Source organism: Lissotriton vulgaris, chromosome 3_1, assembly GCF_964263255.1.
Source record: "Lissotriton vulgaris chromosome 3_1, aLisVul1.2, whole genome shotgun sequence".
In the NCBI taxonomy this organism is placed as follows: domain Eukaryota; kingdom Metazoa; phylum Chordata; class Amphibia; order Caudata; family Salamandridae; genus Lissotriton; species Lissotriton vulgaris.
In genome coordinates this window covers 916,977,689-916,993,921 of record NC_141689.1, presented here as the reverse complement: position 1 = coordinate 916,993,921, position 16,233 = coordinate 916,977,689, and the positions used below count along the sequence as shown (strand labels likewise).

The window sequence follows — 16,233 nt, the reverse complement described above, 5'->3', positions numbered from 1 at the left end:
TCACAAGAAACACAAGCTCTCGCCATGACATATCGTTTTCTCTTTGTCTGCCGTCCCACTTGGACGGCCTCGGGTTGCTTTCCTTCTGGCGTAAAAGGTTTTTATTATCTTTATGGCGCCATGTGTTTAGCCCCATAAAGATAACAAACCTTTTGAAGACAGCAGGAAGTCAGGGAATTTCGTCCAAGTGGGACGGCAGAAAAAGAGAAAAGTGTACGTCCCACTAACCCTGTTTCCCAATGGCTGGCCACTGTTTAGTATAAACTGTGACGCCGGCCAATGGGAAAGAGGGGCGGGGCTTAAAGCCCGCTAGCGAAAGCTCCTCAAGATCATAAGATCTCGCCAGCGAGACTGCGCAGCCTACGCAGGCAAAACCTAAAAATATGCATCTAAATCTTCGAGCATGTGTTCAAATATGGGGGCGCATCCAAGCCATGTTTGTTTTACTTGTTTCCCTTTCTTTTTGCAGTCCCTCTCTCCTATGTATCAGGTCTCTGTGTCCTTTCACACAACCCCAATTATCTCTCGGCCCCTCGCTACCACAGATCCCGTCCAAACGGTTGTCTTCTGTTACTAAATGCAATGTTGTCCCCTCTCCTGAGTGCAGGCAAAAACACTTAAAAGGGCAAGCCAACTCCAGACCTGGTATCAGAGTGCTCGTCACTCCTCCTTTCCCATATTCACAACCCGTTCCTAGGAACATCCCGGTGGTAGCCAGGGTTTTTTAGGTCTCGCCTGAGCCAGAGCATGTGCTGCAAGACTTTTAGTGAGTGGGCTTACAAATGTCCGACCACAGCTTTTGGGGTGGCATAGAGCGTGCGGTTGTGCGCACTATGAGAAGCAGAGGCGCCATCTGGCTTTCCTCATGGTGCGCGCACATCGCACAACACTCGCCAGCCTACTTTTACTTTTGCCGTCGCACACTCGCATGTTTTTTTTTTCTGCCACACGTTTCTATCTTTTTAGGTTTCGCTGGGGGACGGAGCCGTTAGGCTCCTCCTCCAGAGAAATCTATTGAGTACAGTAAGCACTATGGAACACGCCCCCCCGTCCCATTGGCTAGCTCCATAAATGGAGCCTAGCCATTGGACGAGGGGCCTGTCCATCAATGCCGGACCAGACACGGGGGCGTTCCCGAGATTCTTTGGCTTTTGCCGACGTCACGCGACGCCGGGAACGCCCCCGAGTCTCCTCCGGCCGGGCCGTGCTTGCTGCTGTCCTGGGCATCGTGAGTGTTTTTCCCCGGCACGTTTCCCGCCTCCCTCCCGCCGTTCGTGTTCTCTCCCGCCCCCCTCCCGCCCCCTGTGTCCTCTCCCGCCCCCTCCCGCCGTCCGTTCCTCTCCCGCCCCCCCCGTGTCCTCGTAGGTGCTGCCGCCATTTTTTTAAATTTTTATTTAATCCGCGGCTGCCCACGCCCACTTGTGCCAATTTTCGTGCCTCACGCCCCCTGTGTCCTCTCCCGCCCCCTCCCGCCGTCCGTTCCTCTCCCGCCCCCCCCCCCCCCCGTGTCCTCGTAGGTGCTGCCGCCATTTTTTTTCATCCGCCCGGGGGTCAACCGGCAGCTGCTCGGCACCTTGGCCGAGGCACGAAGGGGCTGCGACCGCATTGGTGGCTTTTCGGAGGCTCGTCGGCAGAGGCGCGCTCTGATTGGCCGCTGCAGTGGGCCTGTCCCCGTGAGCTGCGCCGCCATTGGTTGGAGCCTCGCCGCGTCATCAGGATCTGCCCCGGGAGCCGCGCTGTGAGTGGCTGACTCCGGGGGAACCCTCGACGTCAGCGGAGGCCAGTGGGAGCTGCGACGGGGGCCGTGCCTGCGAGGGTGAGTCTTCGGCCCAGCCGCGTAGCTAGGGGGGGGGCGGTCCGCCCCAGGCGGCACCATTTTTGAGGCGGCCGCTACGGGCCTACAGTGCCGTGGTGCGCGTGCGCCTATTCGCTCGCCGTGGTCTAAGTTACTCGTATTTGTTGCCACTCTAGCAAGGATACTGAAAGTCAGTGAATCTGTCCCCTGCCTCCCACAGTTGCATTGCATTATGCCCATGTCACCCTGATGGTCGGCAACGGTCCGTAATTTAAGGCTTCCCTCTCCCCCCTCCTGTCCCCGTCCCAGCCTCTAACAGTCCAGCCAATGCCAGGGCCGTCCCTGCCTGCCTAAGGAGAAGGGCCGCTGCGCTGCCCGCAGCGACCCGGAAGTGGTTGACAGTGCGGAATTGCGTCAGGAATTAGTGCCCAATGAGAATCTGCCGCCTGCAGCACGAGTCCTCATCGGCGGAATTGGAATCTGTTCATTTTCGCTGCCGCGTAAATGGTGATGAGATTAGAGCCCACCATCGCAGGTGGCTGATTTGAATTTCCAGTGAGTTCTTTTATACTACACAATCATGGCAGCTGCACAGAGCTTCTGTGCTCGCACTGCAGTAATGTGGTTCCGCGCCCGGACCCGACCGGTACCTCAACAGCCTAGAGGCAGCATGTACAGCTGAGCCAGAATGCTGCCTGGTATTGCTGCGGAAGTGCACGAATCGTTGCGGCCACGGCCCGCCAATTGCCATCGGCTCGGGCTCACCACTGTGAGGTAATCTCTTAGGTCTAAATTGCTAATCCTGCATTTAAGGCTTGTAAACCGAGGTAAAGAAGGCGTTAGAGCAGACCCCGTCAGCAGTGATCACTTTATATGTTTGATATTATTCTATATAATGTGTCGGGCCCCCAGCCCCCACATGGCCTTCATGTTTGTGGATGTTGTCTTTCACACATCTGCCGTGGTCACCAGCGCCTCTGTATATTCTGATGGACTACACCGGTTACTTGTGTTTAAAGTTTTATTACATTTTCACTGTAAAGCGCGGCGTTCGCTTCCTAACATGACGGTGCGGTGTTACCCATCCTGCTAATAAAAATTTGCTCTGCCGGCATGTACGGCGACAGTCTTAATCACCGTTTAAGCTGCCGCCTGCCCTGTTATAGCTGGGAACTCTGTTTACTGACACTATTAAACTGTGTTAGCAGTCCCTTCCACTAAGACTTTCAGGGTCGGGTGACTGTTAGAGCCACTGTGGTGCCTTTCAACTTCTCAGCGTGCCGAGTGTCACCAAGTCAGCACAGCCTGTAGTGACAGGCTGCAGCTGATGTGATGGTGACTGCTGCAAGCAGGGTTCGGCAGGTAGTGTGCAGCACGCTGGACCAGGGAAAACTGCTCAGTCAGCTATTGATTTCTTTTGATGGGCATATTTCCTTTTGAAATAATACACCCTGTGGCCTATGATACGGCGACTCTTAGAGTTTCTCATTGCTCAAATGGGTGTAATTGCTAATATTGACATGTTTCCCTCGTCTGTATCGCTTGATTTTGCTCAGCCGAAAGTATAACTCATAGTCTTTGAAATGTCACCGATATTAACACTGAAGTTATGAAAATGTCACTCTTAGCAATCTGAAACCCTGGCAGCTATGGTGTTGTCATTTGGTTCTTTCTTTGAAAGTGTTTGTTTAGTATCATTATACATTATATTGGTACTATCACTGTTAGAAATGGGGGTCTCTAGTTGGCAAAGGTAGGTACCTTCTTCCTCGTCAGGATAAGGGAGTTATACCTCTAAAATAACCCCTGCTCACCCCCTTGGTTGCTGGGCACTAGCAGTCGGGCTTATCTCAGAAGCAGCGTGTAAAGCATTTGCACATAACCAACATTAATACAGAAACAATTTTATTTATAATTTGTGCCACATAGGTTCACCCATTTACTGATTGTTCACTTGGAACCTTGCTTTCTGTTATCTAAATATTTTTTTTACACTAGTCTAGTTTTTCCTTCAGGTATTTAATGAGTTACATTTTATTACGTATGTTAAATTTAGGGCAGATAATGTTTGCCATGTCAAATTATTTTACACTTTGCCCTACCGATTTTCAATACCACATGCCTGCCATGGAGTCAACATTTATCAGGTTTCTGCTTTACCCATGTTTCTATCCTTAGCGTTATTGCTTCTTTAAAAAATGTTCTCTTCTTCAGACAGCTTCTCTGATTTCGTAGCCTTTCTTAGACTGTATATACAGGGCGTTAGTATAACCGTAGGTCACGGGGAAGAAGTCTTGCATGCCTCCTTAGGTTTACATATGAAAGTAATTGTTTCTATCTCGTTGTTTAAAAAAAAAAAAAAAATATCTATCTATCCGTACTTCCACTCTTAATTGTAAATGGCCAGGATGTTTGATCAATTTACTGTACTAAAAAAGGTACTGCAGCTATCTAAGCATGCATGCTTGGCTTCAGTGACATTGTTTTGCGGCTTTTTGCGGCGATGTCGGCATAATTGTTGGCAGGTATAAAGCCTCTAAATTAATGTTAGCTTTACGACTAATGCATGTGCCCAGTAGCTGCAACCAACACGGTGCTGAATCTCAACATCGTACTTCTGTCGCTACCAGTTTTGTACAAAATGAATCATTTTAACTCTGCATTCTGTGAAAGGTGGTTTCTACTAGGATAAGTTTTGGTACTGTCACATGACTGATAAAGCCAATGTTTTACATTTGCCAGTAATTACGCTTAGCATATTGACTTGTAGATTGCAGTACCCTAGTGTATACAAATCCCAGATGAAAATTCCCCAGTTTGTTTACGAACTTTGCCACACAACAGTAATCTATCTATTAGAAACGAAACACTTTGCCACTCTTATTTTCTCCACTCTGATTTTTAGGTCGAGCCTAGACAGCTTGCAAGCAGCGTGTAGCTCTAGGTGTATGTGTGTCTCTAGGTGTGTGTGTGTGGAGCTCTGTGTGTGTGGATCTGAGTGTGTGTGGCTCAGGATGTGTGTGTGTGTGTGTGTGGCTCTGTGTGTGTATGTCTTTGTGTGGCTCTGGGTGTGTGTATGTGGCTCTAGGTGTGTATGTGTGTGTGGCTCTGTATGTGTGTGTATATGTGTGTGTATCTCTGGGTGTATGTATAACTCTATATGTGTGTGACTCTGGGTATGTATGTGTAGCTCTGTGTGTGCATCTGGGTGTGGCTCTGGGTGTGTTTGTAATCAGTGTGTATGTGTGTGGCTCTGGCTATATATGTGTAGCTCAAAGTGTGTATGTGTGTGTGGCTCTGGGGTGGTGTGTGTGTGGCTCTGGGGTGGTGTGTGTGTGGCTCTGGGGTGGTGTGTGTGTGGCTCTGGGGGGAGGTGTGTGTAGCTCTGGGAGGAGTGTGTGGCTTTGGGGGGGTGTGGCTCTAAGTGTGCATGTGTGACTAGGGAGTGCAGAGTGACTAGGGAGTGCAGAGTGACTAGGGAGTGCAGAGTGACTAGGGAGTGACTAAGGAGTGCTAGGAAATGACTAGAGAGTGCTAGGGAGTGCACAATGCTAAGAGGCGCGGAGGGACTAGGGAAGCTAGGGAGTGCACAATGCTAAGAGGTGCGGAGTGACTAGGGAAGCTAGGGAGTGCACAATGCTAAGAGGTGCGGAGGGACTAGGGAAGCTAGGAAGTGCACAGTGCTAGGGAGTGCTATGGAGTTCTAGAGACTCCAGAGATTAAGCTAATAACAATGTAAGTGACAATGCCATTTATTTATCTGTTTTCAAAACCAACACATAAATAAAAATGTTGTCATTAACAATGCCAATAGCATTGTTAATGACAACAATTTCCAAAGGCGAAACCATTGCATTGAAAATGCTTGTTATTGTTGATTCCTAGACCTACCCCTTCTAGTGTTGTCCCTCTTCATTACTTTCCTGATTCCCCCATTGCTCACCTTTCACCATCTTCCCTTCATCTATCCCCTTTTACTGCTTCTCTCTACTCTTTCAATGTTGGCACACCTCTCCGCCTTTCTCCGGTGTCGTCCTCATCTCCTTTCACTCCGTCTTTTCATTGACTTAGTGACTCTCTTCTCGCTCACCATGCCCGTCTCATATCACTTCTCTCTACTCAATTGCTCTCTCACCTTCTTTTCACAGTTCCCTATCTCTCCCTTTAACATTGTTTCATTCCCATCTTTCTTCCTTTTGCTGCTGATTTTCTCTTAGTTTGTTCCCTAGTTTTCTTCCATCCACCCTCTCCCTCCTTCCTCGTTCATTCACTGCTGATCCTCTCTCGCCCTCTACACTTGATGCTCTCATTTGTCTACATTTTTGTCACTCTTTTTCAACATGTCATTGTTTCTTCCTAGTCCCCTTCTACTATGGTTTCTCTCTCCTCACTTTCACGCTCCCTCTTTTTCACTTTTCACCATCTACCCCTCATTCTCCCCTCTCATTGCTTCTTCCTCTTTCACTCCTAGTCTGTCTTCCATTTCACTGTTGACACCTCTCCGCCTTTCACTGTTCCATCCTCACCCCCTTTCTCAGCCCGACTTCCCTTTACTCAGTTTTTTTTTTTTACTTCGTGACTCACTTCTCCTTCCCCACTCACCATGCCGGTCTCTCAGTTCACTCGAATCTGGCCCTCTCTAAACTGATGCTTTTCTTTCCATAAAGCCGCTCTCCATCACCCTGTCACTCTCCTCTTTACACAGTCTCCTACCGCCCCATTCCTTCCCAGACAATATGCCATCTTGGTAAGAACAAACATGCTGGGTTTCCGACAACAAAATGGAGACGTCGGTTGAGTGATACTGGAGTGAGTGCAACATGTCCAGGCCCTCCAGGGACATATTCTCAACACCTCAGAGGAGCGGCTCCATCTTACAGCGTGAGGACTGTGATGTGTGTTCCTTATGTTTGAAGGGGACTGTGCATACAGAACAGATGTCTTTGCTTTACTGGCAGACCCTGTTAATAAAGCAAAGTGCACCACTTAATGGACATAGATCCCTGGTACCGAGTGCGCTGACTCGCCCCAACCCCACCCATGAGCCTCCTGCGCAACCCCAGGGGCGCCAGGAGGTCAGCCGTGGCCCTGTCTGTCCTGGGAGTGGAATTCTCGGGCTCGAGTTCTAGGCTCAATACTGTTACAAGTATTTATTGAAAGGAGGCGGCTGTAAAGGAAAGGACATGATAGAGAGAAGAGTGCATCAATGTAAGAACAAGAAACCGGTCGGACTTTTTTTAGAGGAAGTGTTTGGTAATGGTTAGGCTTTGTGTCTGTTGCCCCAAGCTGTCATAGAAAGAAAATCCCCAAATGAGCAACAATTTGAGCAATATGGAAGCTCTTATTTATTTATTAAAATCATGCACGAATAATCAAAAATCATTACATAAAAAAAATATATCAGAGAAAGAACAATGAAAGTACTGCATTTAGTTATCTTTGAATACATTAAAATCGGGAGTATTTTTATATAAATGGGTGATATTTGTGGTCAAACGTAGCGCTTTCCCTGTGTGCTGGCCCAGCATGTGTGTTTTCCTTCACCTCTCGTTTCGCCCTGGATTTAAATGGAGATAGGTATTGTCTTGAAGGCCTGCCATCCCTCTGTATTTTTGGTTTGTTTCATTAATTGTTTTTTTTTCTTCTCGAGGAAACAAACTCCCAAGAAGGTGAAAACGTGACTGCACTCATTAACAAGCATTGGCATAGCCAATAGGTCTCGCTTTTGGGACCTTATAAGTATTTGGTTATGCAGCACAATATCCTTGGTGCAACAACATCAACTGTTGCATGTCTAAACACTTATAAGGTCCCAAAAGTGAGGCGTATTGGCTATGCCAATGCTCGTTTAAGTTTCTTTCTCTCTCCCCCAAAAACAAACTCAAGAATACCTCCAGAAAACAGTGGATACATATTTTAACTATGCCACCAAAATAAAATGAACCTTAAGTCTGCCCCCTCACAGCCTATGTACTTGTGAACTGATTTTTCCGTGTCAGGTTGTACCATGCATAGCGTAACAACCTGTCTGCTTCTTTGCTATGTAACCAGCGGTCGAAGTGCGGTAAAGCACAGGGACTGCTTTTAGGGAACTTCTCAGCTTTCTCATTCGCTCCCTCGGTAACCCCTGTGATCTATTTATCATATACTTTTCTCCTGTCCCCTCGCTGTCTGTCACCCTCATGTGCTTTTCCTCCCGTTCCTTATGTTACTGTGCTGTTTCTCAAACTCATGTTTTCTTTCCAACCACCCACCACCACCTTTGTAAAACCCCTAAAACGGGCATGAGGAAGCAAAATTAAGTGTTCAATATCGCAGACTGCATCAATTGACAAATCTAGGTTTCAATTTCGAAATTAAAACATGAGGACAATGAATTGAAATAATATTAAAAAATTGGGTTTTATTACATTTTATTTCTAAATTAAGACCTAAAGCCCAAATGAACAAGCATTTGCAATGGGTCTCGCATTTAGGCGAGTTTGAGCTATTAACAATGGAAATAACAATGCCTTTATTTTTGTTTTCGTTTTTAGAACGTAAATAAAAGGCATTGTCTTTTAATTGCAAATGCTTGTTATCCATTTGATTCTACGTTTTTAACTCTGCAGTGATTTGGAGAGCAGCTGCATTGTTAGACCTTAGCCTAACCTCCCCAGAGGTCAGTGTTACAGTTCTCACAGGTCCTTAACCCAGGTCAAAGAATTTGGGAACGTCTCCTTTTGAAGGCCCTGTCTGACATACTGTTGGGCACCTAGCCTAAGCCAGGATCTTGCCTCCCAGTCCGTCGACTAATTACAAGATGGAGCAGACTCCGGAAATCCGTACTTTCTCCTGCATTTCTCCAGCAATTTAAAACCTTTGAGGTTTTAACAGGGTTGCCAGCATAGGCAATGCTAGAATGTACCTAAATTACAACAGGCCTCTCTGGTTCAAGCCAATAGCTTTCAGACCCCGAGAAGCAGCATGCTTCCCAAACCTCTTTTGCAGATGCAACAAAGCTGCTTTAAATCTTTGGTGTTTAATGAACGATGTTCATACCGTTCACCCTATGTGGGAAGGATATGCCCAGACGTGGGTCCCGTGCTCACTACGCCACTGGAGTTAAGCTATCCTGGCTGAAGACGGCTCATAGCCAGAAATAAGTCCTAGGATGCTAGATTCCAGTACAGGGAAGACCTTGCTTGGCAGTTCGGGCTGGACTGTTCCCATGAGGCACAGGGTCAAGACTGATTTGCATATGGCCATGTCTGAACTGGGGTGGCTTGGTGAGAAAAATAACAATGGATTAAACCCAGATCAGTGACTGGGGTTGAATGTTTTGCCATTGTGCAACATTCTGTCCATCATCTTGTGTATTTTGCTGTTCACCCTATGTGGGAAGGGTATGCCCAGACGTGGGTCCCGTGCTCACTACGCCACTGGAGTTAAGCTAGCCCGGCTGATAGCCAGAAACCGGTCATAGGATGCTTGATTCCGGTCCAGGGAAGACATGGCTTGGCAGTTCGGGCTGGACTGTTCCCATGAGGTACAGGGTCAAGACTGATTTGCATATGGCCATGTCTGAACTGGGGTGGCTTGGTGAGCAAAATAACAATGGATTAAACCTAGATCTGTGACTGGGGGTGAATGTTTTGCCATTGTGCAACATTCCGTACATCATCTTGTGTATTTGCCATACCCAAATTCGTGGCACTCAACATATGATGAACGATGATGAACAACCAGATGATGAAAGGTTGAGTTTCATCTTGACAATATTCGTGTGGCTAGTATACAAAATATAATTTGTCTTGTAGAGGAGTGTGTGTTTGCTGTCTTTCCCTTGCAAAAGAAAATCTGGATGGAAATTTTGATACACAGGTATACTGCTCAAGCTTTATTTCCACAATTTCTCTTGTTTTCTTCACCTTTCCTCTGCCTTTCTGTCCTTCTACAAAGCCAGGAGGAGGTTTCACAACTCAAAAATGCATGGATAATTTATGGATCATTTCAAAATATTTATTTTGCATGTTCTTTTATTTTCTATTTTTTTCCCTCCTAGAAAGGTGTAAATGTTTTTGGTGCTCTTGTGCTAATCCACGTCAGTCAATTGTTTCCCTGTATCTACTGTAATGTATATCTGTTTTTTGGTTCCCTGGGGCAAAATCCAAAATCAGAGCAGTATCCACATGGTTTTTGTAGGGACCGCTTTGCACTATGTTGGTGTTCTCCACTAACCAGCACATTAAGTGCTTCGCCTACAACGGAAAATTGCCTATTTTAGTTTAAGGGTAGACTATCTCAAATTAGGTGGTGTAAGTTGGAGTATAGTACAGCCTGTATTCACAGTTGAATTCAAGCTGTGAATGTCTAGACAAGATAGTCTTCTGTAACTTCAAGTTTATAGCCCATTTATACCTCTTGCAGAAGTCCCAATAATCGCCTTGCAGACCAGAATGCAGTGTCCTTTTACTAAGGTGAATGGATGAAACAAGGGTTTTAATTGTGTTGCCATCTGTTGCCCAGAGTTCTACTCTAAACTCAGTTACTGGTTGTTTCCTCCATATGTGTAAAAGGCATAGACGTAGGGGGATAGGTTTGCAAGCAACAAATAAAAACGAGTTAAGATGGTTGGTTGCCTTAGAGGTATTCATTTCTTTTGATTATTAGAAGATGCAGAACTGTACAGTTTTTCTGATATGGAAATGAATTTTGAAGGATTTGATTTTCCTTAGTAGTTTATTAGGTCTCGCCTGTCGATGCGCATGCGCATTGAGCAAGCGAGAGTATTGGGACTTATCCACTCTTTTCCGAACTTGCAAGGAATCGTGGCGATTCCTTGCAGTGCCCGTGACTTTTAAGCTCAATGCGCATGCGCATTGAGCTTAAAAGCGCGTGCACGTCCGTCTTGGTTTACCCGCTCCGCCCCCTCCCCTTCCCGCCGTGTCGCATTTCTCCTCCCCCCTCCCCCCTCCCCTCTCTTCCCTCCGTCTTGTTTGTTATTTTACCCGCTCCGCCCCCTCCCCTTCCCGCCGTGTCGCATTTCTCCTCCCCCTCCCCTCTCTTCCATCTCTGCCTCTGTAGGTCCTGAGGTTAAGAACCTAGGTTACTTGACATGTGTTGCCAATACATTTCACAGTTATAAGTTTACGTTTCTGATAAATAAATAATCACCAAAACACTACCCCTTATATAATTTTAATGAAAGACTAAGAAATAAACGGGCGTATATATTATACTCGCCTATACTGTGAAAGTCGTCATTTGTTAATAACGTGCCAATTAGATACTCACACCACTTACTAATGGCCCCCGTTGTGGATATTGTGGATATATATATTTGCAATATGTGTTTCACTGTACAAAGTCACATCATGGTTCACCTTTTCCTTTACGACTGTCCGTTTAAGTCTGCCCCGGCAGGTCCTTGTTCCCGCCCCCTTCCGCGCTACGATTGGCTCCCTCCATACACGTCACAGCCCCTGTGATCAGCTATTTCCTGGTTCTGTATCACTGACGGCCCACCCTTCAGAAAGCCATCCAAACCCGATCGGCTGCCGGATTCACTCTGTACCCGAGCCACAATCCGATCAGGTATGTGCTCCGGTCACAGGCCCCTGTAAGTCCTTGACTACGGCCCACTGCTCTCCGTCCTCTGCTAATTCGTCCCTTCCTCCCGCAGGTTCTGCCCCCAACCCCCGGACGCCTCAAATGCCACTACAGGAAACGTACTAAGACAGTGCTCGATTCACCGACCACGTCTTGTGCATTCGGCAAGTTAGTATTGTTACCGGTATACCCTTTGCAACCACCCGAGTACCCCGGCACTCTCTTACAACCCTTTCCTTTTTCCTCCAGATTGACTCGAAGACACCCCTACCCCTACCGCGCATGATTGCTCCTAATAATTCAGAAAACCTTCAATCCTTCAGGTGTGACCAGCCGTGACCTCCTGTAATTGTGCAATTCCTGCCAACCGTAGTGCTTTGAGCAGTGTTCTTCCAACCCCCCCGCCTCCTTTCCCAGCTTGCGCCCCTACAGCTGGCGTTCGCTACAATCCAGCCCTTGACTGTCTGTCCAGCACCTTCAAGTGCACGCGCCCCCCCAGCCCGCCTCAAGCAAATAACACGTGCCCACCCGTATTACACTGTTGTGCCTCTGGGCATGTCACTCGAGCTGGCCGTCCCAGATCATTTCGCACCATTCAAGCGCTCCCCCCCCCTCCCCTTTTTTCACTCAATTTGTCACACGATCTGAATACCCCCACCCTCACTCACCCTCACCCTCACTCACCCTCACTCACCCTCACTCACCCTCACTCACCCTCACCCTCACTCACCCTCACCCTCACTCACCCTCACTCACCCTCACCCTCACTCACCCTCACCCTCACCCTCACTCACCCTCAACCCCTCACCCTCAACCCCTCACCCTCAACCCCTCACCCACCCTCACCCACCCTCACCCACCCTCACCCACCCTCACCCACCCTCACCCACCCTCACCCACCCTCACCCACCCTCACTCACCCTCACTCACCCTCACTCACCCTCACTCACCCTCACTCACCCTCACTCACCCTCACTCACCCTCACTCACCCTCACTCACCCTCACTCACCCTCACTCACCCTCACTCACCCTCAACCCCTCACCCTCACACAGTGCAATAGGTCTCGAAGCATTTGAGTTAGAGCTTTTAGAAATGTTTATGGCTTTTTTTTTTTAATTCTTTAGCATTGGCTACAGGAAACAAAAATGCTAAAGATTTACAAAAAAAACCATAAACAATTCTAAAAGCACTAACTCTAATGCTGCGAGACCTATTGCATTTCCAATGCTTTTTTCATACTGTACTGAGAAACCGCTCCCACAAGTCCAAAAACCTCACACAGAAAGTAACTAACAGTGGGCCTAGTTTTGATTTCAGGTTTCTTTTTCGATCATATAGTTCATTGTAAGAAGCCAGGTCCCATTCACTAGTTCACCTGTTGTGGAATACAAAGGAATTTGAAAGATTTCCTTCAGACCACAGGTATCCAGCATAGTACATGTTTAGGTTAAGAACTTGTCTAACTGAAGTTTTCTCTATTTGTAGTTTGGCAGTTTATTTAGTTTGTCAGGTTGATGTATTCTTTTTGCTTATTATAATATTGATGCCGGTCGAGCTAATGATACCTGTATCCTACGCGAATACCCAGGTAAGGCAAATGCATCTTTTCATTTTGTAGAATAAGTTTCAAGTTGCTTTGTTGACTTAAGACTGAAGAGAGGTTGGAGTCTATTATTACTTTGGCTGAAGTGGTTGATGGCTGCCTGGAACTACTGCTTTACTGGCTATGCTTCATCAGACTTTGCTTCATGTGGAGGACTGCACAAACAGAGCCTGAGGTCGGTATTTCGGAGGGATTTTCACATGAAGTATAAACTAAGTTCTGTGTATATGTTCTTGCAGTGGTCCTTATTTCTGGTGTACGAAATATCAAGTGTGTTCTTCTTAAATATAATCCCTGTTTGCATTGTGTTTTGATGTATACTTCTGTTTTAATTTTTTTAGGTACGGAATTCGACCTGAAAATGTGATCATATATGGGCAAAGTATAGGCACCGTTCCATCTGTGGATCTCGCTGCTCGCTATGAGAGTGCTGCTGTTGTACTTCATTCCCCTTTAACCTCAGGAATGCGGGTTGCCTTCCCAGATACAAAGAAGACCTACTGCTTTGATGCCTTCCCAAAGTAAGTTCCCTGGTGGTATCTGTACTGTACTGGAACTAAAAGCTGAATGGGATTGAAACGAATTGTACCTATAACTTTGATATTAGCATATAAGCTTTTTTATTAAAAAAAAAAAAAAAACATACTTAGGTACTCCTAGTCCTGGAACACGCACCTATAAAAAAAAAAAATAGCTTCACGGGTAAATTACTTTTTAGGTCTCGGCCTGCGAAAGACTGCGCAGGCATGCGCAGTCGACCTGGTGAGATTTAATGATGTAGGGAGAGTTTCCCTAGCGAGGTTAAGCCCCGCCGCTCTTCTCCATTGGCTGGCCTCCTAAAAGGTGGCCAGGCATTCGAGAAGAGGTCCTAGTGACGTTCTTCTTTCTCGCTAAGCCCCGTCCTTTTCAGACGGGGCACCTTGACTTCCTGCTGGCATAAAAGGTTTCTTATCTTCTTTATGGGTCCAGATGGTCCCATAAAGAAGATAAGAAACCTTCTATGCCAGCAGGAAGTCAGGTGCTTGTTCCGAGCGCTTGTTTGTTCTCTTCCTGAGTTCATCAGTAATCTACAAACATTACTGTTAATTTCTTCGGCACAAATTCTAACTCACAACTTCAACCTTACAAAGCAAATTTTATGTCCGGTGCCCTGGCTTCTTTAGCAGCCCCAAAGCGGGCTGAACATCAATAGTAAGTGCTGTTTGGAACCTGTTAGCGTTCACCTTTTTAGCCACGAACCGTTCATGTTAGCTAACTTTGCCCTGTTCTTGAGCCCTTCCCCACTCAAACCTCCGTTTCCATTTCTATAGGGGGGGGGCTTCTCTCATTTTTAACCAAGAACGATAACCGTTTCCCAGTTAACACAACGTCCTCTTCTTGTGTTTCCTAGCAGCCGGCATACACTGTGCAGAGAAGGCACTCAGACCTTTACTTCAATGCAGACCCAGAGACACCCACAACGCACTCTTAATGTGTTTCCCAGTAGCCGGCATGCACGGTGCAGACAAGACACTCGCACCATTACTTAAGTACAGACCCAGAGACCCCCCAACTCGCACTTCCTGTCACTGTGGCTGGCATGCACGGAGCAGAGTAGACCCTTACCTGTCTGCCTGTGCGGTGTCGGGCGGTCCTCTCTGAGATCTGTGGCTGTTATGACAGGGTAATCAGCACCTCCAGGGTCTCCTCTGGTTTGCAGACCCCACTTACTACTGTTCCTCCTGTTGAGGGGCCTTGACACTCTCCTCTGCCCGTTGCTCTCGTTTCCTTATTGTATGACTTACACGTCCATGTGTTTCCCAGCAGTCCTCACAAGCCCCAATCATCTGTTAAACATTTATTTAAAACGCCAAGAAATGAAGCATGAAATTGTGATTGTCAACGGTTATGATGAGCCGCAACAGTTCAATTAAGAAAAAGTGTCGGAGTGGTGGAGCTTACCCGAGGGTGTGTGTATGAGAGAAAGACGGGGTGTACTCTGGTGTGTGAGAGATGTGTTGCCCCGAAGTACGTGCGCACTCATGCAGCTCTGTTACATGTTTTGTTTTTGTATGGCTGGATGGAGGCATGGTGAACTCGCAGGTTTGTGCCCTATGTGTGGCACAGGTGCGACCGATCTGCGCAAGAGGCCAGACTGATGTATGGGCGAGTACCTTACTGTGGTACTGTGTACACTGGACCTCTTGTGTTGGTCTTTACAATCAGGCGGTGATTGTCTGAGCGTGAAAGGGGCTTCGCACGTGAACTTGTGAATGCCCAGGCCAGGTTGCTCTTGTGTATGTGGGTGTGCGTGTTTATACCGCGCGTAGTGCGAACTAGATGGAATTCGAGTGCATTGTGTGTGTAGAAAAGAGTCCAGGCTAGCTTACATGTACACATCGGTGTGCGTGCCCTTGTGAAAGAAAGCTTTGTGGGCACAAGTCTCTCACTGGGTTCCTGTGCCGGTGTGAGCCGGCCTGGTTGATTTTATGTGCGTGTCTGTGTAGGATTTTATGTGCATGTCGGTGTGTGAAGCTCCGGGGTGTGAGAAAGATGCCCTGTTTGCATCAAACTCAGAATCTTGTTGTACTTCAGTAAAACGTGTGGTACGAAAGGTGTATATTTTTGTTCTAAATGTTTCGCAGATATAGGAGTTAATAACTAAACTCTTTTTCCCGTGTTTGTGTAATCTTCACAAATATCTCAAAACCACGTGTAAAACATTTGACAGTTTAAGGAGCGGTAAACCGGATCCAGTGCGGTGAATTTGACGCGGTAAAGAAATATGTTGCGGTAATTGATTTAGGGCCAGATGAACAATGAATGCCAGTAGTCGTGTCAATGTGCTGGTGCAGGGAGCAGTTCACCAGTAAACCCTATGCATGCCTGGGCTACCGAATGACAAATAAGACTGGGACAAATACACACATTGCCTGGGAAATCCATAACACGGCTTTATGAAATTTTTTTGTTTTTACGCATATTTGTAAAATGGATTCAACAATTGGTATTGCAAAACCAAGGCTCTGCATATTGCATGCATATTTTAGGGAGCATCAAGTAATTAACTTGTGTATTTTGATGTGTTGTCGCTATACAATCCATCCTCCCCCTCCTATTGTTCTGCTTAGAAATGCATGCCGCGACTAGGACAGAAAATGTGTGGGGGGGACACGGGGGCGTGTTGGGCCTTGCAAGGAATGTGCGTGGCAGGGCCTTGCTGCAGCAGCGGGGCATTCAAAGACAGGGAATTTGTAAACGCG

At 47.0% G+C, this 16,233-nt stretch overlaps 1 protein-coding gene across 3 annotated transcripts in view; it reads left to right on the top strand.

Moving 5' to 3' along the window:
* ABHD17B (abhydrolase domain containing 17B, depalmitoylase) overlaps positions 1–16,233 on the top strand; it is a 406,748-nt gene that overhangs the window by 111,133 nt on the left and 279,382 nt on the right. For all 3 annotated transcript variants that reach the window (XM_086961258.1, XM_086961257.1, XM_086961259.1), the window contains exon 3: positions 13,333–13,512. In XM_086961258.1, the coding sequence (XP_086817384.1) occupies positions 13,333–13,512 (180 nt within the window). The remainder of the gene's footprint in view (positions 1–13,332; positions 13,513–16,233) is intronic.